The 26,704-nt window shown below is 40.7% G+C and overlaps 1 protein-coding gene across 2 annotated transcripts in view; it reads left to right on the forward strand.

The window, feature by feature from the left end:
• The window catches only part of sema4bb (sema domain, immunoglobulin domain (Ig), transmembrane domain (TM) and short cytoplasmic domain, (semaphorin) 4Bb), a 55,087-nt gene that overhangs the window by 24,128 nt on the left and 4,255 nt on the right, over positions 1-26,704 (forward strand). For both annotated transcript variants that reach the window (XM_028570052.1, XM_028569992.1), the window contains exons 3-12: positions 15,163-15,323; positions 15,686-15,748; positions 16,424-16,522; positions 19,149-19,260; positions 19,722-19,838; positions 20,184-20,341; positions 24,474-24,655; positions 25,137-25,287; positions 25,921-26,131; positions 26,352-26,461. In XM_028570052.1, coding sequence (XP_028425853.1) covers positions 15,163-15,323; positions 15,686-15,748; positions 16,424-16,522; positions 19,149-19,260; positions 19,722-19,838; positions 20,184-20,341; positions 24,474-24,655; positions 25,137-25,287; positions 25,921-26,131; positions 26,352-26,461 — 1,364 coding nt within the window. The remainder of the gene's footprint in view (positions 1-15,162; positions 15,324-15,685; positions 15,749-16,423; positions 16,523-19,148; positions 19,261-19,721; positions 19,839-20,183; positions 20,342-24,473; positions 24,656-25,136; positions 25,288-25,920; positions 26,132-26,351; positions 26,462-26,704) is intronic.

Consider the following 26,704-nt stretch of genomic DNA (forward strand, 5'->3'; position numbering starts at 1 on the left):
ATAAAGCCCTAAAGAAAATCTTTGCCGTAGAACTAGAGTCAGTTATAACGGAAATTCATTGTTTGTCTTTGTTCATGTTTCACAAAGAGTTTAACCGGAACCAGACCGACAACAGAGATAGAAATCCTATCACATCCATACAGAGATAGTAGTATACAGCTGTTAAAACATAATAAAATATATGACACACTGGTATCGGATCGGTACTCGGTATCTGCTGATACGCAAGTTCAGGTATCGGTATCTGGAAGCAAAAAAAGTGGTATCGGGCCATCTCTAATTCTAACCACACTTGAAGGCAGCTTCATTTCACGGAGAAAGAGAGAAAGGAAAGAGATGGAGCGACTGTGCTTTGTTGTTGCAGGAAAAAGTCAGTTGTTGCACAAACTTGTGAGCAGTTAAGTGGTTGTGTTTCATTTTCACCCTCATAGTCTTTTAAAACTTTCTTGTGGCAGCGATAAAAGCAGTGATGTTTCCTGTTTAGTGTACGGAACTCTCACACCACCTCTAAATGGACTGACAAGTCTGATCGCCGGTTACATGACCGCAGCGTGACGTTGGGTCAAAACTGTCACATTAAATCATTTTTTTTTTCTCATTTACAATATCTCTTACTAAAAGGCAGGTAAAGGGTATTCAATATAGGCTCTATCTACCTACACAAATATACTATGAACTGTGCTTATCTTTGACCTGTTAAAATCTATTATTATTTTTTTTGGAGAGAGACTACAAAGTTGAGTCTCTCTCAACTTTATCACAGTATTGAACGGAAAACAAAACAAAAAAACAAATATTTGAATCCCAAAATTGAAAAGCAATCAATTTAAGACCTTTTTCCAGGGTTCTTGTTTTAAAAACAAGCCACCCGAAAAATAAAAGGTCAGCTGGAGATGGTGCTTTCAATTAACTCATGAAGCTAACTATAGCTTAATTAGTTTGCTTTCTACAGGTGAGAAATCTGCTACAACACTTATAACTTCATTTTTCGACACAACTGACTGTAGCCTGCTTTTGTCTACCTCCTTTATGCAGCGGTACCTTAGGGGGGTAGAGCTTAGCAATCTGTCAATTCCACCCCAAATAACATCATTTAGTTCAATGGTGAACAAAGACAACGTACACAGCTGCAACAAGTGTGCAGTGAAGCAGCCTTTGCAGCACCGTATTCATAGAGACCACAAGTGCCTGCAGGCTCACGTGTACATGTGCCAACTTGAAAACACCTGAACTACAATCACCACTTCTCAAAATACATGCAATTATAAGTCTGTTCCCTGAAGGTCTGTTTTAATATTGTGTGTGTGTGTGTGTGTGTGTGTGTGTGTGTGTGTGTGTGTGTGTGTGTGTGTGTGTGTGTGTGTGTGTGTGTGTGTGTGTGTGTGTGTGTGTGTGTGTGTGTGTGTGTGTGTGTGTGTGTGTGTGTGTGTGTGTGTGTGTGTGTGTGTGTGTGTAGCATGGCATAACATGTGACTCATCACTTACTCAGGTGAAGAATAAAAACGTGCAAGTATTCTGCAGTACATTTAGTTTGCCTTCGTACCTTCACTTGGCTTTTCCTCCATTTCCTTTTGCGTATTGCAACAATTTGTCTCACAAATATAAACTCATTGCATATAATTACTCCACACACACACACTGCATCACTCCTCTTATCATACTGAATGTGAAAGAAGCTTTTGTAATATAAAAACATTGAGCTGTTTTTCACTGTTGGTTCAGCTAACAGCCTTTTGGTAATTGTTTGATGCATTATGGGAGCTTATGACAAATGAGGGGAAATGGACTGCTTTTCAGGGATGTGTCACGTATAACTTGTTTTTTAACATCCTGTGGTATAGCTGTTGGAAAAGAACAGTTCACAAATGTATTCTGAAAATTAGCTCCCTGGCTCCTACAATGTATTTTTATCCTATCTCTTTTTAGCAGGCAAATATGCCAACCTAGCAGTAACCAAATTACAGGCTTCTATGGATGTAGCGGTGCGTTGGCTCCTGTAAACACTACCTGTCTGAATTTTAATTCTCCCCCCCCCCCTCTAAAACAACAGTCTGATGCTTGTTTTCTTCACTTCTCATTCAACTCGGTGAGTCGTCGTGCGGTAATTTCTATGCACCATCTCAAATTGGCATCACTCGTACCCAAGTACAACCTTTCACATATTGAGCCATTTAACTGGTTTAGCAAAGAACTAAATTGATTAAATTGGCCCAAGGCTGGTTCCCAGCAAGTGAGTGTTTTGCAAACCACTGATGTTTCTTTTTTTTCTCTCCCTTGGTTTGCTCCACTTAGCATTCATAATCTGAATTTCATGTATTTTGACGGCAGCAGTGAGTGATTGAGATTCTCTCAACTGGAGAGCCTAAGTAGTCGTGTGAGACAACATGCTTTTCAGCTGATAATACTGTGTAGAAAATCCTATTTAAACATCACTGACACTGATTGTAACCTTTTCATTCAGAGTACAGCTTTGCATACATGGGGTCTGCAGCATCACTGACATGCTAAACATTTCGTATATAAACTATCCTCAATTCAACCCGCACCATTGATGTAAAGCAGGTCCCCGTTTTAAACCTCCATTCTGGTTTGTATAGTGTTCTCGAGAGAGGACCCTTGCCTCAACATGGCCTTTTTCCTGGAAAGGCGTTCCTTTTTCTTTTTGTCCTCTTTCCCTCTCCTCTCGCTCCTTCCTTCTCTCCTAACGAGCAGGCTAATCTCTCATGTGTAGTGAGTGGAGGGGTTTTGTGGTCGCTGCAGTGGGAGAGCCTGGTCTGTTTTTCATTACGGCTCTTGTGCAGAGTGACGGCACAAAGGATCATGGGACTCGAAGCAGCAAGCATCGGTTAGGCATGCGGCATGTATCACTGTTAGTGATCAGAAACTTCTGAGGCAGGATGTTATTGTCTTTCTCCAGATATAAGCTAAGGAGAGGATTTATTTGTCCTCTTTTCTTTTGCTTTCACTTAGAACAAGAAGGAAAAATTCACATTCTGCACTTTACATTAATGAGCTGGTTAGGGCGTTTGGCAACCTTGATTTATTTATTTTTTTTCTTTTTTTTTTTCTTTGCTGTTGTCTGGCTTGACTGCAGAACTGTATTGTATGTCACCCTTATTCTACTGTGATGCTGGTCCCTTTTTAAAGCAACATTTCGTCTTTTACCAACAGTTAGTTAGAGAGAGATTATCTATACCACTATCATGTTAATTATTAGTGTATTTCCCAAAATGTCAAAGTATTCTTTAATTGTCAACTACGTTAACCCCAGTGTGGTTTAGTTTTATATTTAATGTAATTTAGTGGTAATCAGAATATCAGAATTTACATACAGAATGGCTTTGTCCTCCATTCTTGTTTTTTGTGTGTAAAAAAAAAAAAAAAAAAAAAAAAAAAAAAAAAAAAAAAGAATTGGGTTTAGATGCAACATAACCTTTTTGAATATCCTGTGTATGCTGCATGCCATTTTGTCTTCCCTGTGAAGGGACATTTTGAATAATATGTTGTGTTGAATTCTGTCTTTTTACGGGTTAATTTTAATTTAATCATATATTTAACTAATATAATTATATAATAATTGACATATTGACAGGTTACCTGGAAGAGAGAAAACATTTTATACACCAAAGCTCACAAAAGACGGATTTCAAACCCACCGCTTCCACAAGTAGGTGTCCTCTGTCAGTTACTATTGTATTATACAAAGACCTTGGCAGTGTGTGGATCGCGGTGCAGAAACAGAGGAGGGGTGGTGAGAGGGGGGTCAGGCAAAATGCTTGTGACATGCTCCGATGCCCACCAAAAACCCGGCAAGGACACGCCCTCTGATCCTGAAAGAAAAGCGGTCTGTGGCTTCCAGCAGAGGTGGCACTCACAAGTGCCTGCATATAATGCCATAACAGCCGCAACAATGGAGCATAATTACAGCACATCAACTCCGTCTGTTTCATACGCTTTAATGGCTTCATCACTTGCACGCTCCAGGGAATGTACAGAAAAGTTCAGTCTTTGCAGATTTCGATCAGGAACATTTGATTTGAAGAAAATGGCAGGCAGTGAGGAATAATGGTGTAGCTGTTAATTAAGATGGACACAGAGGAATGTGAGGTTAAAGAGTGTCATTAGGTAGGCTTTTTGGATTGCTGGGATGCAGTGTAGCTTCGTCAAAAACTAAAGTGTGTCCACATTACTGTTAAAAAAAAAAAAAAGAGGCCTTTTCTTTTTTTGACGTCGCTCTTATAGGAAGATAATCTGAGATTTAAACCCAGTTCACACTTAGTCACTTCACGCGTCGTAGGTCGATCGGATAGTTATCTAATCTCAAAAAATCGTGAGTGTGAATGCATCCAAAAGGCATTCAAGACGGCTTGAAATCCGATTTGAAAAGGTGTAAATCAATCCCTTTGTCAAAGATGTTCATTTTCTTTGTATTGCAGAAGTAATAATGTTGGACTAAGTACAATTACAAGCTGGCTAATATGTTTTGAAAAACTGATTAATGTGAGTATTATAAGTGACTACAATTTGTTAATTTGTAAGACTCGACTATATGGTCATCATATATTTTAAAATGGATTTTCATTATGAAAAATGAAATAAATCTTTGTGTGCCCTTGAGGGATATATCACTACCCCACACCATTATTATCTAAAAACAACAACGCAACAAGAATAAGCATGTGCTCAGGAAACACTTCATGGTTTTAACTTTTGAGTTAAGGCAGAATGTAAAGGGCAACTATTATATAGCATTTTCAGGATTATACTTGCATTTTGTGTTGTACTAGAACATGTTTACATGCATGTTAAAAAAAACCTTTTCTTTTTCTCATACTGCCCAAGGCTGCTGCACCTGTATTCACCCACTGTAGGAGCGCCTGTCTCTTTAATCCCTCTTCCCGAAAAAGCCCAGTCTGCTCTGATTGGCCAACTAGTTGAAGCTGTAATTACTGCAATGGAGTATGTAGCAGGACTTTTTACTGTGAAAAATCACCAATAAAAGCTTCTAAACCGTGTCACCGTGACATGTCCCAGCAGTAAAGTGACTGGAATTCGGGGAGAAATTACCAGCATTGGCCAAGATTACAGTTATGTTGCGTTAGCATGTAGCTACTTAATAGTTAACAGTATGCTAACGTAAGATTGTAGTGGAACAAAGCAGCACTTTCTACCATCTACCATATTAGGGCTTTGACTCCAAACTTCGTTATTCAAATATAATTCGAATATTTAAAAAAAATAATGATATTCGAACGAATATTAGGCAGTCCTTAATATTCGAACCTGTTATGGGCATTATTTTTTGTAAATGTGTTTGCTTGTAAACGTTGTTTTCAATTCAGATTCCGAGGCTTTTTCACGCATTTCAAAATGTAACTACGCGTCGCGCCGACAAACGTCACTCGGCCGTGGCTTGCATTTCCCCTGACTTGTTTCCTGGTTCTCCTTCACCATAAACAACGTGAAATCAAGGAGAGGGTTAACTTTTCCTGCTCCAGATGTCTCACCATAGTCAGAAAGAACAGGGGAGATGCTTTGTTCCTCTCATTATGACTCTAGAGTCGCTACTCACTCTCAAGCTACCGGTAATCACCGTCACTCTCTGACTCTAACACGCACACACACACACACACACACCAGTGCACAAGACAACATTAGACCACTTGCGTAGGCTACGATGAAAGCTCCGAACTTCCTGTCGAAAGCATACTGTTTGTGTTTAATCCAGGGTCTGACGTTTAATAAAGAAAACAGTCGTGGCAGTGTGTTTTTCTTCTGAAAACCTCATTGCCTGCCTATTGACATTGACTGATACACTGCCCTCTGGTGGACAGAACATCCACAACCAATATAAGTCTTACTGAAGGCATTTAATGGTCAAAATATTATTAATTAATATTTATTAATAAACGATCTTTGAATATGATTTTGAGCAAATGTCAAAGCCCCAGTAGCTACTATTGTTGGAAGTGGACACTAATAGAATATAGCAGCAATTTCTACAGTTCATTTCTATGTAAATAAAGGCTTTTAAACCAAAAGCTACATAAACAGAAAATGTTTCAGGAGTAATGTGACCCGGAAGTGGGGAGAATTTAACGACACTGGCAGCCAAGATGACATATTTTACCGCCATTAGCATGTAGTTACATGCGACAATGTTAACACCACAGTGGCTACTTGGAGCAGATGATCAATCGTAGAAGGCCGGCTTAGAGTTGCGTAGAACTTATGGCGCGTTAATGCCACCTCAGAATAACAGGGACCGCCCCCACGGTTAAGTTGTTTTTCCAACTGGAAGCGTTCACATGGTCAGCATGTGTGTTCTTCTTCTTCTGTTATATTGGCGTTTGGCATAACTTGTTGCATGACTGCCACCAACGGTTGGCCGTAGCCTAGAGCATCAGGTTTGTGAAAACATGGAGGCCACAATAACAAGATTTTCGGCTTTCTTATGCGAGCATAGAAACCGCACATGGACAGTTGTTTGTTTGTGTTATCTGCAGGACAACCAACGGGACAGGACACGGATAAGGTGTTGTTTTTTTTATACATGGGCCTATGTATGAATAATTTGAAACTTGTTATGTATGTTTCTTGGCAGAGGCATTTGTCCACAATAAACAGTTTATTATCATTGAAATATGTTCAGTGAACCAAAGTCTCCTACATCAAATGTCAGTTGTCAACAACGCGTCACCAACTGGGAAACTTGGTTAGCAAAATTTAGCCCGAGTTTCCCATCTCTGATTCCCAGAGGAAGTGACGTAAATGATGACGTTTTCACTCGGGAAAAATGTTTTCCGATGTCCATGAACACACTGTCAGCCGAGAGTAGAAAAAACTGTTGAAACCAGAGCGTTCAGAACAGTTGGAAATCTGAATGTTTTAGCTCACAGGGACTTTGTTTTAGAGATGGCCCGATACCACTTTTTTGCTTCCCGATACCGATTCCGATACCTGAACTTGCGTATCGGCCGATACCGAGTACCGATCCAATACCAGTGTGTCATATATTTTATTATGTTTTAACAGCTGTATACTACTATCCCTGTATGGATGTGATATGATTTCTATCTTTGTTGTCGGTCTGGCTCAGGTTAAACTCTTTGTGAAACATGAACAAACACAAACAATGAATGCCCCAAAACTTTCTTTTATTCTCCAGTTTGACAGTCAGTTATAACGCATAAACTCCAGTAATTCCCGATACCAGCGTTTTAGGCAGTATTGGAGCCGATACCAATACTGGTATCGGTATCGGAACATCTCTACTTTGTTTACCTAATTATTTGAAGTTTTGGCCACGTTTAACATACAAGTCAAACATTATAACATTGTAGATATGACCGAAAACACGGAAAAGCATAATATGTCCTCTTTAAATGGTTAAAAGCAGTCGTCTCATTTCATTAAAAGTCAGAACTTTCCTGATTCAGTTCTAGTATGTTAATACGCTCCACATGCCCATCATTTCTACTTGTGGGTGTATATCGCCTGAGATGAAGAATTTGATCACACTGTAATCCTGTCTGATTTTAAAAATTGCCTTGATCAGTAACGACAACTGACAGTCTGCTGTGTGTGCAGGTGTAGCACTCATAGATTCATCATCATTCCTTATCAATATAAATGACATCTGTTGATGGAGATAGAGTTACATTTTTTTTCAGACTATGTCAGGTCAGAATAACCCTTATGAGCCAAAATACTGTATGTAGGCTAATGCAGCAGGTGTGGAGGTCCTGAGCTCACCAGGCTCCTGATAGCAGCAGGACTACGGAGTGCGTGCATGTGCGTGAAAAGCAAATAGCAAAGAGCGTAAAACCAATGTGCTTGACCACTTCTCATCCTTACTACTTTAATTCGTGGTGGATGAGTAGAGAGCAGGAGACTTTGTGCAACTCCTGACTGCTTTTCTCATCAAGAGCCTCTCCAGAGACACACGCGCGCACACACACACACACACACACACACACACACACACACACACACACACACACACACAGTGGTAGCACTTGAAGGACTTTAACACATGCCAGTCCAAAGTGAGTGCACTTAATAAACTGCACACAGCTCCACTGGTGCCCTAAAAATCGACAAGTGTGCAAGCTAGAAAATGGAAGAAGAGATGTGTCAAAGTGTACTTTGAGCTTGTAGCAGAAACCATCTGCAAGCCAACTGGATTTGGATGTTTGCAGTGCCAAAACAAATGCTTTTTTTTCTCTTTAAGTCCATTTGGTCAAGCCATAGACTTGTCATTCATCAAGCCAAGTCTCTGTGCGATTAAGGACATAAGTAAGTAACAAAATAAAAAATAAAAACACTTTAAGTACTGGAAGGTGGATTAGGAGGTGGAAAGTCCAAAGCTTCCCAATACCTCCATTCAATTTTAAATTCTTAAGATTTCAGTTATTGCTGGAGCAAACACTCCTCAACCAGCTCTTTGTCAGAAACACAACAGAGGAGCAACTGGTTTATCTGCTCAAAACATGCAGAAAATTACAGTATTCAGTGACGCATTTTTGACTAACAATCATGTTGGTGCTACTCTGTGACAAACCCATTGCATTTTCTGTGGCTTCACAATAAAAGCCACTCTGTGTAGGAAATGTTGAGTTGGCATTAGCAGTATAACTTAAAGGACAATTCCGGCGCAAAATGAACCTAGGGGTTAATAACGTGTACCGAGTCGAAGGACGTGTTTGAGCTATGTTACTGGTTACACGTCATTCGTCGTTCGACTGGTCATGACTGCTTTCCCATCATGGCGCCTGCTTGTATACGTGAAGGTACCGTCTTTCTAAACTTTCTTTTTAATAAACTGTCTGTTCTCAATTCTTCGGTTTACGTGTAGGGCCCCTCATTATGCTACCGTTGAAGTGTGGTGCTATTTTGAGCCTTGTTAGTGGTATAGAAATAGCGACTTACCCTCTGCCCCGAATACTAGCATTATAAGCTCATCAGCTGTTTGCGCTCACTTGCTTCAAGCTAGAGACAAATTCGATTAGCATGAAATCATGTTCCAGGAGGATGGAGAGAAAGAGATAGTGAAGAGTCATTCCACACATGACGAGCACAGGCACGTCTATTTTGAATTTAGTGTGAGGAAAATAAACAACTATCTGTCTCCCTCGCTCTCTGTTTCAGCCTGTGTTTAAATAACCCACTCAGATACCAGAGTGTCTCTCTGTCTTACCGAGCTAATATCCAGGATTTTGTTAGCTTTCAGCCGTGGTAGACCACTGCACTCCATCGCTCCGCTGCTTTAAGTGTTGGGTGGGTGCATGCCAATCCAGTGCATAAGGATGACACCTAAAAGCCAATAATTACAGAGCAGAGCATCATGTCTCTGTCAGCCCCTTGTTCTCTGCTTTTAGAGGTATGCAGCATTTTATCCACTAGCCTCATCCTTGGTACATGTGTGTCAGGGAGATGTTTTTTTCTTCAGTGGGTGAAGGGGACATTTTCCAGTATTTCGGGGCTTTTGCAGTACACGCAACTGTTCGACATTTCCAATATTCAGTCATTTCATGGTTTTCCGTTGATGCCCTGATTCTGAGCCTGCACATGTAACCGTGTAGCACCATTAACACCTTTTTTGCTGCATAATCCTCACACACTGCAGACACTGGACTTACACACTGTCAGGCTCTGGTTATTATCTGCCAGGTGCAGCTGTCTCTCAGTATGTCTACATACTTACACACACACTCACTTACACCCAAGTATGAACATAATACACAGCATGTACACACAAAATTGCACCAAAGCCACACCATCATTCCCAGTGACTCAAAACAACACATCACATCTGTGAGCCTTATTGCCATTGGCATTACAGACACTGCAGGTGCCACACTCTTTCTCAAACTGGTTCAGTGCTGTCAGCTTTTATTTACAGTCCAGTAAAGTGTGATTTTCCCTGCTTCAATTCCTCCCTGTCTTAGTCTATATCAGGTTTTGTAGAGTTTTTACTCAATGGACATTCAATTGCGAATTTACCCTTTTTAAATATAACCCCCCTAAAGTAGCCCCAGCGATTTCTGTGTTGACAGTTTAATAAAGACTGGGTAAACCATTCATGTTAAGACGGAAAGGAAATATGTGAAGTCGGTTTAAAGTTTTTCCAAACTCCTCCAACCCAGTCTGCCTCCTCATCAGAGGTCTGTGTCCTCTAACTTTGCGGACCAACAATGTTTCTGAGCTGACTTGGCTGGCATAATACAGCAGCTCTTGGTTGCCAGTAGTCACCGACAATGAAATAACCATCACTTGGCCCAAATATCATGGGGATCGGTTCTGCGAGGACTTTTGTCAGGATCTCCTGAGCCGCTATCAAGTCCATTGTCAAATCATGTCAAACAGAGAGCCTTGAAGCTGTGTCAGCTTGCAGAGGGCACAGATGGATAGTGGTTTTTTTATATATTTTTTTTATTTAATAAATGTGTCTCGCATGTAAGATAAGCAGAGCTCTGTGAGATTAATATCAGCAGTGCCACACTCTCCTCTCCTTTGGGTTTTCTCTGCCTGGCTGCAAACAAACCCCTTTGTCCCTGTTGCCCCCTTGCCTTGTGACTTGGCTCAGGCTGCTTTAGTAAATCTGGGGCATGTTTACAGTCTGCCTTTTAGGAGTGTCTTGGCAGGCGTATACCTACCAAACAGCCAATTAATCGCGCCAGCCTCAGAGTACTATTAAACCTTAAAAAAATAGGTTGATCCTGCTCCGTTTTCTCTGAAACATGATGCCTGCCAAAGTGCTGGCATGTATTTTATTTCTCAGCGACACTGTGTCTGCTAGCTGGCACCCTCTGGTGATATCTTAGTTACCTCAATGGTGAGTAAGCACACACCAAACACAGTCAGCTGCGATGTGAATGAATGGATTCAGAGGAAATCTTAATTTATGTCCCTGTGCTATTTTGGTCTCTCAACACTGATGGAGTTGTTCAGAATATATTTAAATTCTTAATTCAAACATATGACAAGATTTGGAGATCCATATAAAAAGATTGTATTAATGTGTTAGGAACATGAATTATTTTGATGATTCATAAACATTTTCCCTCAAGAGCACTCCTTTTATATCTACACACTACATTACAACCACTTCCAGTATATTTGTCTCACAGTCTATGTGCTTCTATATTTCGGGAAATTTGTTTATAAATTTTCTGCCGAAAAGTTAGATGAGGATATTGTTACCACTTATGTATGTACGGTAAATGTAGAGTTATGACCAGTAGCCAGTCAAAGAGAAACACAGTGTGGGTACCAACACTGCCAAAGCTCCCAAATTAAGATGTTATATGTAGTATAAGTGTAAAAATTACTATTTGTGGTTTTAGGGGGGGCTATGTGCTAATCTTTTTCTTGTTCTGCCTGTTATGCAAAAACATTGTGTCTCACAGCACACAAGCACATATTTGAGTCAACGCATGTTGCACGTATTGCAGTAGTCCCAGTGAAGCATTTGCATTATCAGTAACCCTAGCATCTGTTGGCAGGGAATATAATATACTGTACATATGGAAGATGCATCTGTAGCTGTTCATTGTGTGTGCACAGATTTAGTCTGATTCTATCACAAACATTTCTGAAAAATGGCAAAATTGAATTTCACCTTATTAATTGCTGATGTGTCAGTGCGGAAAAAATATTCAGTTCTTAAATGTTGTTAGTATTGCTTGCAGACCCTGAACTGAACTGTGCCACTGCGCTCTAGTTTGGACCATTGGCCAGTTTCTTTTGCAGCTTGTAGGCTTTCATAACTACAGAGAATTAAGGCAAATACACACAGACTACAAAAAAATCCTGTAGTACTAACTAATTCAGCATGTTAACACTGGCCATAAAGCAGCCATATTGATGGAAGGTGTGATGTGATGAGCATTAGCAGAGGTTGAGGGCTGTGGCTTGGTGACAGCCAACTGATTAAACAGGCAGGTGATGAATGGACCTGGTGCCTGGCTGTGAAATGGCCTGCAGATGCCCGGCATTCTGCTGCAAGCATGTCAAAACGCACAACTGATATGCTGCATTGGAAGGCGCAGAAAAAGTCTCCCAAAAAACCAAACCGCTGTAGATGAGAAAAGAGAGAGCGAGAGAATGCCTTGAGTTTCTGTTTGAAATCGCCGCAGCTTGACACAACTGACGTTTGTTACCGGCTTGACCTTCTGCTCTTATCAAAACTCCATCTCAGAGTGCTTTGAAAATAACACTTTCTTCCCTTGTCTGCATGTTTCCTCATAGGTCAACATCTCAATCCAATCTTCCTGGTTACTACAACTCCCACTCAGTATCCTGACCTCAATTCCCCCCCCCCCTCACACACACAACCTTCCGCTAAGTAGCCCTGGACTGCTCTCCAAGTAAAAGTTTCATGAGTTTGCTCTCCCCAGCTCGTTATTCCATTGTCTGTCTAAGAGGATGTCACTGTGATTTATGTCAGAGAGTTTTAATATGCTCAGGGAAGGCTGTTTTTGGTTCCAGTGAATGCCCAAAACTCAGGGGAGCTGTGACAGTCGAGGTATGATATGTCCCCCTGTTGAAACGAGGGATAGCACTCCTTTTGTCTGCCATCAGCAGGGTCTACTGGGACTGAGTATAGTTCACTTTATGAGCATTTAGGACATTTTTAACAGATGTAATTACCTTGAAATTAAACCTTTTCCTTCTCCACATTAGAAAACGTGTATATTTTTTTCTGTCCTGAATGACAAAAGGAAGTGTTTTTTCTTTTATTTTGTATCCACCCTCCCTGGATTTTGATGATAGGCCCTTCTCTTTATTAACTCCAGATGTCACATTTTAAACAGAATGATGGCTGTTGATCTGGAAAGGGCCTTAGATTTGATTTTGGACAAGATGGAGCCTGTGCAGCTGGCTTTCACTCCCATAAGGGGAAAGTGATAATCTGCCAAAAAGTGCCTTGAGTGTTAGATGAACCATTTGTTTGTGAGCATATTGGAAAAGTTTAAGTCGTGGGTTGTAAACATTTATTGCCGTTTACTAGCTCCATTTGCGTTATGCACCACCTGGAGTGTTGGGAGATAAACGTAATGCTGGTCTCTTTTTCTTACCGTTAGAAGTGTCTAAATTTGAATGCAGTGTGCTGGTTATTCACAAGGGAAATGCTGTAAACGGTTTAACTGCAGCAAATATTAGTGTTGACGACTCCAGATACGAGCCAGTAATCTTATTTGGACAAGCAAATGGAGTCTGTGACCCCCAGCGTTTTGGCTTGGGGAGCACATCGAGTGGGTTTAATATGTTTGGAATGGGAGGCAATGGATAAACATTTACAAAGATGGTCAAAAACTGCAAAGGGTATCTTTGGTGACCTGTAGAAGATTGTTAGTCTTGTTGATAGATATCAACTGATAACATCCACCCATCCCAATCCACATGGACCCCAACTCTGCTGTTGTTTCTCTTAGGATCTCAATAATTCAAGGTCTTGAATAAATCCTGTTTATGACTTCCTGGACTTCTTGGTCATTTAAGCATGTTGTCACGCAGTGAGTAAATCTGAAAAGTGACCAATTGTCAGAGCAATTTCCGGTTACAAAAATCAATCAAAATCTCTTCAAACTCCACTTCACAGTGAAAAAAAATAAATAAAAAGAAGCTGCTGCTGCTGATGCCACTGTAGAGCACCCTGTAGATCATCCTGTAGAGCGATGCCAAGGGAAATGCTAGAAATGGAGCAATGTGTAAATTGAATCTCATCACAAAAACTATTTTGAGGCTGCAGGGAAAGGAGCAACATGGGAAAAAGTAACTAATTTGACTCGTGGCCCACAGCTAAAGCGATCCATTTGAAGAGGGTTGGCAAGTAGCAGAAAGAGATTTAGATTGGTGTTGAGTGGAATAGGTTTTTTAACCCTGCTGCCAGTGCAGAGCACAGCAAAGAGAGAGCTTGCCAGCACAGGAAAGTGTGGACGTGGCTCACTGGCGTACATGTGACATGTTCTCATGGAGCTACAGTAGCTTCTGGCTGCTGCTGTGTGAGAAGGATAAGCAGAGAGGACAGGAGTGAGGGCTGCAGAAATGACAACATGCTCAGTGAGAGGTTCCCCCTTTTGTATCATAAATTGATGTGACTGAGACTCCCCGCTGTGTTGTGCTGTAGTTGGATGCAATTTGACGTCTGTCCACTTGTTCTTGTTTCCTGCTAGATTTGTGGCTCTCTGTGAGGCCTTGACAGATTCCCAGATTTCCTTGGAGTACTGAAAGTAGTAAACATGAGTTCAGACGTCATCACCTCTGCGATCGTACATTTGTGATATCAGTAGTAGTGGTGGTGGTGGTGGTAGTGGTGGTAGTAATTCTACGTGGGCATGTGGTAGTCAGTGGTGGTTTTGGAGTTTAATAGGTCCAAGTAGTTCCTGCCTGAATCCAACAAAAACCCCAACTCTAGCAATTTATTTTAAGCGATTCTATGTTTTCAGTTGTGGCATGATTGTTGTTAAGCAGGGACTTACGTTCTCTTTGCAATGATAATAATGTTTCACTTCTGGTAAACAGAACCAATTGACTGAAAGTGATGACTTCATTAATTGGGTAATTAGACCCTGCAAATCAGACCCATAGACTTGCATAAGATGCAGTTGTTTGCTATTGGATCTCATATCTCTGCGTTGGACAGTATCACCGAAAATGGTTGTACTTTTCTATAGATCTTTTGGTTTTGTAGATGTCTACTCTATAATTCACTTATATTTCACCAATAAAACAAAATTCTCTAATTAGGTTTTCACCTAAGAAAGCTTGAAAACTGTTGTATGCCAGTAACTAGCATATACATTTTATAGCATGTACAGCTTCTTTCTGGTTGGAAATGACTTACTAATCATATACATGTGATGTTTTGTGCATCAAAACCAATCATTTTGGCAGGTATTTTGTATCTAATAACAGGAATAAAATGGATCTTTTTCTAATAATGAGGTGACATTACATTTTAAATCCTAGCCATGTGATATGTAAATCATTGCTTGTTTTACTCCCTGCAGAATGCAGAAACAAGGTATTATTGTGAGCGTTGGAATCGGGGAACTATTTGTGTGTTCTTGTACTTCCAGCATCAGGGTATGTACTGTACCAGTCTGTTCCTCTCTGTTCTGTCCTGCAATGTGATGATCTCCTGCCGTTTCCCAGATGCAAAGGAGAGGTCGGCCAAGAGATTCTCTGTGGACGGTGTCTTCAATTACACTTCCTTGCTGCTCAGCCAGGAGGACGACATGCTATACGTTGGAGCCAGGGAGGCGCTGTTTGCCCTCAGCCTCTCGGACATCAGCAAGACCAAGCTCCAGAAGAACGTGAGTACGACCAAATGCCAAGTGGGTTGTCACAGTCAAAATTGCAATGAAGAAGTGGGCCAGCAGATTATTTACTCTCACTATTATGGTTAGAAATGGCAATCAAAGACTAATTTAGGTAATAGTTTTATCTGATTTAATAACGCAGTTTTCGAATACAAAATATTCTGAGTTAAATACTAGCTTACTTGAGTCCATATGTCATTTGTTGCATCACAGGAGGTATTTTTTTCTTTGTTTCTATTCCACACACTGGTTCTCTGTATACATTTTGATATTAAAGAGAGAGTCCTCCGTAGAATCAGCATGGTTCCCTGAACTTGGCATGACTTATTCAGGGTTTTTTCTTCTTTTATCTTCAGCTGACGTGGGGCACTCCTGCTGGAAAAAGAGAAGAATGCAGCTTCAAAGGGAAGAACCTGGAGGTGAGTGGCATCTTTTACTGCTTAAGCTAAACGCCAAATAATGAAAGTACTTCAGGAAGATAGAGATGGTTGTTTTATGACAATATCAAGAGCATGGATTTTCTTGCACAGGGTGTTTGGTCTTTCCTTTCAGTTTTTTTCGGAATCATTTCCCTAGTGTCAGGAGAAGATAAAATGAGCATTGAGTTCTGTGTTGACAAACCTTTCCACCAGTACAAATGGATTCATCAAGTGTGCACGCTCGCCAGGGAATTGCTCTTTTTTGTGCATTGCTTCTCTCTCTCTGTCTGTCTGTCTATTACCTTGTTGTCATGCCAGCTGTTGTATCCCTAGGCGACAAACTTTGGTAATCCTCGTACTGCAGTGTACAACTCTGGTCTGTATTATTACAGAAAGCCCACCAGGCAACTGCTGTGTGATGCTTGGAGGTTTTCCCAACAGCATTTGAAAAAAAAGGGAACATGTTTATGTTTCTAACTTTTTCTATCCAGTTTCACAGAATCTGAAGTATTCGGGTGGGGGGGTGTTTGCTCTGAAATATTTACTTATGATTACGAGCTCCAGTATTTCAGGCACAGATTTTAAGGAGCTCTCAAGAAAAACATATTCAGTTGTAAGGGTATCTTGTGGACTCATGGACCTCACTCTCTATTTCTCTATTTGTTCCCCATCCAGACTGATTGCTTCAATTACATCAAAATCCTCCTGCGGCTGAATAGCACTCATCTCTATGTGTGTGGCACATATGCCTTCAGTCCTATTTGCGCCTACATAGTAAGTAATGACCTCTCATTCTACCCAATGTTCACTCCAAAGAGTTGCTTTTTATTTCTCACTACTTCTCTCACTAGCACAGCATTGAATTTTGATATTACCTTTTTTTTGGTGTTCTGAAGGGAATCAAGCTTTTTTATCCACCATGTCAGTATTGGATCTGCTGTTATCCAAGCGTAACCAAATGCTGCTGAGACACTTTAGCCAGACAAGTCAACAGGGGGTACACAAGCTGTGTGGTTTCCAGCAAGAGGGAAGGAAGCAGGAGATCTGTTTGTCTAGCAGAGGAGTAAATCTGGAGTGATGGTAACCGGCAGCAGGATGACAGCGATTTCAGTGATAGCTCGGCTCTTAAAGCGGGGCATTACACTCTCCCCTTTGACGTCAGAGGGGTAAAAAAAAAACACGGGACGTCTCTGACTGTAAATGACTTGGCAGGACTTTAGGCCCTGAACTGGGATTCCAAGCAATTCTGAGAGAGAGAGAGAGAGAGAGAGAGAGAGAGAGAGAGAGAGAGAGAGAGAGAGAGAGAGAGAGAGAGAGAGAGAGAGAGAGAGAGAGAGAGAGAGAGAGAGAGAGAGAGAGAGAGAGAGAGAGAGAGAGAGAGAGAGAGAGAGAGAGAGAGACTCTGATATGAATAATATTAACATTATTAAATGTTTTATTTTTATAGCTCTTCTCAAAGCAGTCTCAGGGTATTTTTTTTTATGGGCAGAGTAACAGGACACTGAAGCCAAGAAGATACACTAAACAATAACATGACAGACATGGATTAAAACCAGCCAGGAGTATAATAACAACTCATAAAACTGAAGCATGGGAGGATTTTCCAGGCAATGGAGGCACTCGACGCTGTCCTGTTTGATTTGATTAAATGGAACATGGAAAATTTTATGTCTATCTTAATGCAATAGTCCCATTCCAATATAGACATTGAATGCTTTATTGCTCACTGTAATTGTTCCTTCTTCTCTATACTGGCTGCAAAGAGATCCCTGCTATAAACCATTTCAATGTAAGTGATAGGGAACGAAATCTACTGTCATCGTTCTGTGCACAAATGCATTGAGAGCTCAACTGAAGCTAATAGGAGTCAGACAAATCATATAGATAAATCCAAAGTTTTGGTCTTTTAAGTAGCAAATCCCTACAGTTTCAATGTTCGTATAGGCATGTCAGTTTTGTTTTAAGATAGACTTGAAACAATGTAAATCTATCCTTTAAACCTAAGTGTTATCTATTGTTTTTAAAAGCTTGAGCCATAATATTGGATCCTACACTTTAACTTTAAACAATTGGTCGATCCGTCAAATTAAAGAAAATAATTGGCAACAATTTTGAAACTCAATTAATCGTTTAAGTCAAGTATCAAGCAAATATTCCAAACATATGCTGGTTGCAGCTTCTCGAATGTGAATATTTGCTGCTTTCTCTGTTTTATGTCATTGTATGTTGTCTTTGGGTTTCGGACTGTTGGTTGGACAAAACCAGCATTTTGAAGACGTGACCCACACTTGCCACAATGCAACATGATGGCGTCTTTCATTTGAACGCTGCCAACGTGTTTCAAACTCCCTTCCCACAGTTTGTAACACTGTTAAACAGCCCAACCCTGAAAAGTGATGTCACCTTTTCTCAGACTTGACAATGCTCTTCCAGAGCCTTTTCAGAGGTGGAATATTGACCTACATACTTACTGTAGATCTCCCTGGCATATACACTTAATCAAATAATATTAGATATATATTAACCAGCCTCAGACACCTATAATTACCTAGATTATGTTCTATGGCCTGTTGATTAACAATGTCTGAAACCATTTTTTTTATTATTAGTAAAGTACTGTCATGAAAGCCTTCTTCCTGTGTAAACCATATAAACACAACCTAAAGACAGAACTTCTGAAAAGTACTTATTACAGTACAAATTTAAAGGATAAAGTGTGTATTGTTCTATACTTTTCTTATTGTCAACAAATGCCATGAAAAGACCAAAACCAACAGTCTGTCCCCTTCTTCTCTCACTTAGCCCAAAGTCTTTTTGTTCCCACTTATGGCATACATTTTTAAAGACGGGTCACAAATATGTTATTTTTTTTTTAAATTTTTTTTTTTGCATTACAGTACTTAAACAGGAGTAAAGATTACATTTCAGGGAATATTTTTTTAATTATTTTATTATTAGGGGAGTGATGCACATTAGCAAGCATCTACGGCAACACAAAGGTGTATGCGAGGTTGACTTAGAAAATCTTAGTAATGTGCTTTTCAACAGCAGCTCTATGGCACAGATGAATAAGAAACTTTTCCTTTTAATATCTATTCAACTAGCCTAGTGGGTTTAGAAGTATGTCATGATAATGAACCAGCCTTAGATCTGCTATAAGTTTTAGAAATAATAGAAAAGTTTCCTGTGACATACAGTATCCTAAAGCCTTGGCTTAATCAACAGACAGAGCTACTGTATGTTCAACGTGACCAAACTCTCTAAAGGTCAGTGTGCTGTGTGTATTGTAATGAAGAAGTGGAGAGAACGAGCTTGAGGTCGCTGAGCTCACTTTTTACTTTAAGTAAAATTTAATTGGACTGTGCCTGAGGGACGTTTGCTGTATGTGCGTTGCCTCCAGAACACGTCAACGTTCACACTGGAGAGAGATGAAGTGGGCGAGGTCGTGATGGAAGATGGCCGCAGTCGCTGTCCCTTTAATCCAGATTACAAATCCACCGCCATCATTGTTGGTATGTAGTAATACACAGATTTAGTTTTTTTTTCTCTTCATGTCACTTTAAACATTTAGCATGCAAAGAACAACCCATTATTATGAGCTGTTTATGATGCTACTTTGATGTTAACTACCACGTTGATTTAGTAAGGAGTCATGATGTTCCTGCTAATTTTTTTGTCTAATCATTTGTCTGCGCGGGTCCCAGCCGGACACCAACAGTTTGTTTTCAACTTTTTTAACAAGCAATTAGTGAATAATTAAGATGGATATGAGCGGGAGAAATTATGTATCTAATCCTTCACTCGGACTGCTCCGTTGACTGCTCTCAGTTCACTCTAAGCTATAACTGACTTCATCTGTTGCAGTTAAGAAAGCCCCTAACACACCATTTCTTTGTAATGTATTAGATTGAATTAATAGCAAATCAAATTGTTAATTCAAAATCTTGCAATGTTGTCCTTTGTTTTGTTCCAGGTGGTGAATTGTACACTGGTACTGTCAGCAACTTCCAAGGGAATGAGCCAGTCATTTACAGGAGTTTGGGTCAGGGAACTGCTCTGAAGACAGAAAACTCTTTAAAATGGCTGCAAGGTAAACATCAGATGACAGCCCCCCCCCCCCACTCATCTTCCATTATGTATCCAACAGAGCAGATAAGCTCCAGAAAGTAGTGATCATTAGCGAGGCACAGTCGCTAATGCATGCAGACCGAGAGCAAAGACAAGCTCTCCTAGATTGCGAGCGCCCAGTCTTATCAGTCGCAGCACATGCACTTCAAAACAGCCAGAGTTTACATAGCTCTCTGACTTCTTTCCAAATGTACGACGATCCAAAAGTGATGAGAAAATAGTTCCCTTACGTAGATGATAAAGGTGTAACATGTCTCTCTAACCACATGTTTCCTTTGTGTTTTTTTTTTTTTTCAATTTGTTACAGATCCCGTCTTTGTCGGTTCAGCTTACATCGAGGAGAGTCAGCCAATAGGCAACCCCGTGGGAGACGACGACAAGATTTACTTCTTCTTTAGCGAGGCGGGAAAGGAATTCGACTTCTTTGACAACACCATTGTGTCGAGGATTGCTCGCGTGTGTAAGGTAAGACACCTGGGGTTGGGGTGAGGTCATAACACAAGAGGGCCATGCAAAAATAAGAGGCACAGCAGAGCCTCAAGCTTCATCCCCCTAATCCTGATACAATTGCATCAAAACAAGGTGGGACGCTCCCATGTCAAAGCATGTTTGGTCACATTTAACTGTACCGTACTCCATGCCAGTGTAGATGCAATGGAAATATGTCACTGGTGCGTTAAAGCTCTTTCCATTTGACTGTGCAAACATGTTTTCAACAGATTTGGTTTCCCCTTGCCTGAATCATCCTCTCCTCCTCACCACGCCTCCCTCCCTCCCTTTTTCTCTGCAATGTCATCTCTCCCTTTCCTTCCATCTCCCTCACAATGTCAGCTGCACTCGTCCATCCCTCCAGCTCTTTGCCTTTCTCCACCAGCGCGTTGAGCTTTGCAGGCATTATTAGTATTCAAGGGTGCTTCGCAGCAATATGAAATGCTTTTTTCCCCACTCTACTATATGGCCTGTTTTTGTAAACAGGCAAAGCGTGCAAACTGTAGCAACTGCAGAATTCAGAATTATCATTTAAACTACGGACTTCGTTCCCCTTTTACTCCTCGTTTACGAGAGTTTAAGTTTGCTCAATCACCCTGAATAATCAACGGCAGACTTCATCCCTTTTCACCTGTCGTCAGGTCAATTAAACGGCTGCCTTATATACATGCCGCAGCATCCCTCCCTGACTGATGCCTCTTGTTCATGGAGGCAGTAATGTGAGTAATCATGGGGACAGCATGTAATCTTAAGTGACAGCTTAATGACTTAGTCCTGCTAGGCTCTGGCACTCGGTGCTGCAACACCTCTTGCAGCCGGCGAGGTTCTATATATATACGGAAATCATTGACAGAAAGGCCCCCAGACTGTGGCAACTTGCTGCAGATGAGCTGGGCAATAGAGACAGAAGAATGGCTTTCTCTGCTCTATAAAGCGCCTTTATTTCTCTGGAATGCAGCAACCTTCTGTTTCCTGACTGACATCTTTTCAGATGCTGTTCTGTGGCAGTACAGTAGTGATGCAGGTGGTTTATTCCCCAATTTACTGGGGAAATGCTTAAAAGCGTTAATGAATCAATGTAATAAGATGATGCAGAGGAATTCTACCTGCTGACCAGTAATTTTGTGCAAATGTCGTTCACGTTCCACAACACCCCTCATCTGTTGCCCCTCTTCATTTTTGTGAGTGAGCAGCTGATGCGGCTGGGTTTTGTTCATTTGGTACCATTTAAAGTACGGTAGTATTGGCTATAAGCCGTTTCTGTTTGCAATATGCTCATGGATGTATAGAAAACTATCACTGGATTACTTTGAGTAAAAGAAATCTGAAAATGTAAGATTAAACTTAAGAGTAAGATTCTCAGGCAAATTCTGGAAATATAAGAGTCATCCTTTTATGATTTAAAAGCAGATGTATAGATGTTTTTTGTGTGATGGACATCAGAGATAATGACATCCTCGGAATGTGTAAGTCACACTGAATGTAAAAAATGTGTATCATGTCTGTGTATTTAGATTTGACTGAGTTATGACTCAGAGAAGGAGATGCAAATTGCTGCAATCAGGCTCTTAGGGTTTTAAAGTACCGTAATTGCCTCCCATGAGCTGTGTGCCACTGCTGATCTTGTTGGTGAGTGGGCCAAAACAGCGGGCCATACAAGTTCCTGTTGTTTTCAGAACACCGGCATCCACCTGTCCACCTCTCACAATGTCTTTTTTTCTCAAGTCCCTCCCTTCTGTCTTAACACTGGAGACTAGTCTAAAATATCTTTGAGAAACCAGCCCCTTAACTGCTATTACCATATTTTTTTTGTTTTTTATTTCTCAGAATAGTGTCTCACATCTGAACACATACCCTGTGTACTCTTTCAGAGAGCAGAAAGTGCTGAACTCAGATTAGAGTTGGGTAACAGCGAGGAATGACAGCCCTCCCTGTTAGCGGGTTGAGTATCTAGAACACGTTTGCTGACTGACTGACAGAACGCATGCACTCCCTTTTCCCTCTCTGTACATGGCCAAGGCCAAATATGTTTGAACGTGCTTTTGTTTTGACATCTGAAATATTTTAGATGTGTTGATTCATCTTGCCAGACAATTTGCTACCTTTTTTTAAAGAGGACATGTTTTTGTAAGATAACATAAATCAAAGCCATTTCAGTTTTTCATGCAGTTTAAACTACTGTTTTACTCTGGTTCGCCAAGTAATTCTGCTGCCGTAGTTGTCTTTTCTCCCCCTCCTTTGCTATCCGTCCCCCTCCCTTCTTCCACTCCCTCTTTCTTTTGTTTATTCAGGTGTGCACACTGAGGGACTGAGGAAAGCAGGCAGATTATTGGGTGGCACCGTTTTCTTTACTTCTTGTTCGTCAACTTCTCAGGTTGACACACATGCCGAATCTGAAATGTGAAGTAAAGATGAAATGTGAGAGAGTGGTGTAATACAGCACAAACGAGCGGGTATATATTTGGAGGGCAGCCATCGGGGGGTGTGGTCGATGCGATTGAGAGTGCAAGCTGCGCAGCGGAGCATAGCAACAGCGGCGGTGGACAGCTGAGAGAGCAGGAATGTGGTCTCCTCATTATGTGGACAGGCTACTACCACAGCCTAGTAATTGGCTGCCAGGCCGTGCATCTGTCCCACGAGGTTTCACCTCACCGTTGTTTTTGTGTAACAGCACACGGAGGAGGAAACAGGGGTAGTTTAGCATTTTATTATCTCCTCAAGGGCGATTCACTCCTTGTGCTGTTGTGTTGGAGTTGTTCATGGTTTTGGAGGCCGTGCTGATGGGTTCGCTTGGATCTGAGGCAGGAACACTGTCTTGAGATTGGGCGAGACCACTTGTTTTGCTCGTGTTATTCCTCCTCCTGCTTCTCCTGTGTTTTTCCAGCTCGCTAGCTGTATTTGGGAGGATTTTCTGTTGGTGTGTGTTTACAAGCTCTTTGATAATTGCTAGTCCTTGCAAAGTTGTCTGATAACTGTTTATGTGAATATTTAGTGACTGCTGAAAAAGAGCGAGTGCCTCTTCTGTATCTCAGAAGAGAAGTGAGACGTGAACCACTGATGCTGATTTCAAAGCTGTAATTAATAACTAACTACTGTGTGTTTTCCATTTCACTATCCCTATACTTCAAAGATCCACTGATATATAGCGTCTTTTATGTGATCTCTTTTTTTTTTCTCCCACATTTTATTGTCAAAATATCCTTTGTAGTTTGGTATAAATCCACCAAACATATGCTGCACCAAAGCAAAGGAATTTCTTTAGAACATTGAAATCCTGGTTCGTTGTAATTATTTGTCCAGTTTATTTCTCTGAAAAGGGCCATGACTCTCACAGTAACCACTTTCAGATTCCTTTATTTGATCTCAACAGCACCCTCTAAAGCAAATAGGAGGGATTCCAGCCTAAGCTCTTTTTTAACCTTTCTAAGAGCTAGCAAATTGCAGAATATTCAAAGTACCCCTTCTCTAAAAAATGTTTGCTTATTGTTACTTCTCTTGGATGTTTGAGCTTCACTGTGCATAATGATGCACGAGCAGAGTTTGACACTAGAAGTGTTTTAAAGTTCACCTGCTGAAGGAGGAAAGTTTCTCTGTGCTCATCACACATCTGAGTTTAACAGGTGTACGTATGAGCATGATTTTGTGACATCACAACTAGTTTGGAAGCCAAACTGGAAACCAGTATGAAGCCTCCAGTGCACATACACTTAGAGCGGAAGAAGAAGACCTCTTGTTTCCAGCAGTTAAACTTTTGAAACGAATACTGTTTGCATGTTAATTTAAACGAATAATTTTGCAGTGTATTGTTATTTGTAGAATACTTTAAATGACTTAAAATATGTCTGGTTGGGCTCTTTAAGTCATTAGCCCAGGTCTAAATTGGTTGCTATCTTCTACTATTCTTGAGAATTTATGTTCATGTCTGAATGACACTTAGCTGCAACAGTAAGAGAATTTGGGGACAGACTTTGAAATCTTCATCAGCCTGGTGTTGTGTCTGGTCTAATTCCTTCACCCTGTTTTGGGTGTTGCTTGGTGTTAATAAATTATGTTTAAATGAGAATAAAGTCCTCTGTCACTTACTATAACATGCTTGAACTGTTTGCAGGGTGATGAAGGCGGCGAACGGGTGCTACAGAAGAAATGGACGACCTTCCTGAAGGCCCAGCTGTTGTGTTCCCTCCCAGATGACGGCTTTCCCTTCAACATCATCCAGGACATGTTTGTCCTGAAGCCCATGGGAGACAGCTGGGAGAGCACTGTCTTCTATGGCGTCTTCACCTCCCAGTGGTAAGAAACGCACGAAGGGGTTTGTTCTGATCACCAAACGGTGACATACAGGCTCTTTGATAAATTCAGATTTAGTTCAGGTTATGTTTATGCACAAACAGACGCTTGAATCGACACAGCTCGCACACACACCATCTTGAGCCAGTTTTTTTTATTTTTTTTATTTTTTTTATTTTTTTTTTATATCTGCACTCAGACTTGGCAAGTTTCCTTTTTCTTACTTGGCTCCTCTGAATTTAGAGCAGCTGTAATGAGCTTAAACACTAACACAAGCTCATGCAACCCCAATGTCTAATTAACGTATCAACAAAATAAAGGTTTTAATATGGAAATCCTACAAGTGCCTACTCTAACTGCTCTCCAGACAGACGTGGTTGCTCCAGTTTACAGAATAAAATGCAGAAAGGATGGATTGGGTACAAAGAAATGCTAACATACATTCAACCAGGGGTAACGTATACATTTATTTATGTGTTCACAGGAATAAAGGAGCATCGGGCAGCTCAGCGGTGTGCGCTTTCACCATGGCACAGGTGGAAAGAGCCTTCAGCGGACGCTACCGAGAGGTCAACAGGGAGACACAGCAGTGGTACACCTACAACCACCCAGTGCCAGAACCACGACCCGGAGCGGTGGGTGGTGTAGGAAATATCCTGTGACAACCAATACAGTGTAACTTCTTTTGGTTCAGTCAGTGCATATGTTCATTCAACCAGCACCAGTCTCTATTCACTCAGCTCACATAAGAGACACAAATTAACAGCAATGCAATTTTCTTTTCTTTTTTACCATCTCAAATATCTATTTTGTTATGACACTTAACAATGTATGTGTCTCCAACAAAACATTCCCAGTTGTAACTGTAGACAGATTTTTTGGAGGGGGCTGTTCAACAAGTGAGCTTAATGTAAAGCAGATGTTCTCCTTTTTCTCTTGCTGACTTAACGCTTCATAAGTCCCTGGAAATGAATGAATGAATGAATGAATGAATATATTATAATATAAAATCTTAAAATCAGTAGATATTAGCTTTAAAAACATGGTTACAAACTTCTATATCATCCAATCCCACAATTTCAAGGTCTGCTATTGTACATAACCATTGTACTGTATTTTTTACTTTCAAATATTACCTCACCCCAAACTTAATGTACTTCATAAGTGGCTCAATACAGGTCAATCCAATATCCTGCTTCAGTGAGTACTTCCGGGTCTACTTGAATAAGCAGACATTCATTTTTCATTTCTAATTCTCTCCCTCACAGTGCGTAACCAATCACGCCAAGCAAATGGGTATCAAGTCGTCCTTGCACATGCCTGATAAAGTGCTCAACTTTGTCAAGGACCATTTCCTGATGGACAGCGTGATCCGCAGCGCTCCCCTGCTGCTGAAACGCAGCGTGCGCTACACACAGATCGCTGTGCACAAGATCCAAGGCATGGAGAGGGCCTATGACGTGCTCTTCATCGGAACAGGTACAGCTCATTACACACAACAGCCAGTTATTTGTTATTTTGTAGGTCTTTCCATAAATCTTTAAATGGAAAAACAAGTTTCTAAAAGTATCCTCGCACTATCTTCAAACATGAACATTGCTTTTAGTGTTTTTAAAACTGTAGAAGTTGCTTCTATAACGCACAGACTGTCTGCTGCCTTCAGTAGAAGTCACATCCACTCCTCCCCTGTGTCTTTCAGATGACGGAAAGCTCCATAAGGCCATCAATGCCAACGATAAGATGCACATCATAGAGGAGATAATACTGTTTCCTGAACCTGTGCAACACATCGAACTTGATCCTCAGAGGGTAAATCACAACGCTTTCATCTTAATACACATCTACAGTATAATCAATATTGTCACACCGGTTTGTATCAGTTTTATATTTCATGTAATGTTTCCTATTTATGAGTCTCAAATCCATATAATAAAAATGCGGAGGAGCTAGATTTACCGGAGCAGAAGCTGGCTACAGACAGTTTCTTTCCACAGGGGCCATTCCCTTGAGTTTTCTTGTAAGATATAGCACAGTCTTGAACAGAGTTTCTGA

Source organism: Perca flavescens, chromosome 1 (genome assembly GCF_004354835.1).
Source record: "Perca flavescens isolate YP-PL-M2 chromosome 1, PFLA_1.0, whole genome shotgun sequence".
Classification (NCBI taxonomy): Eukaryota; Metazoa; Chordata; class Actinopteri; order Perciformes; family Percidae; genus Perca; species Perca flavescens.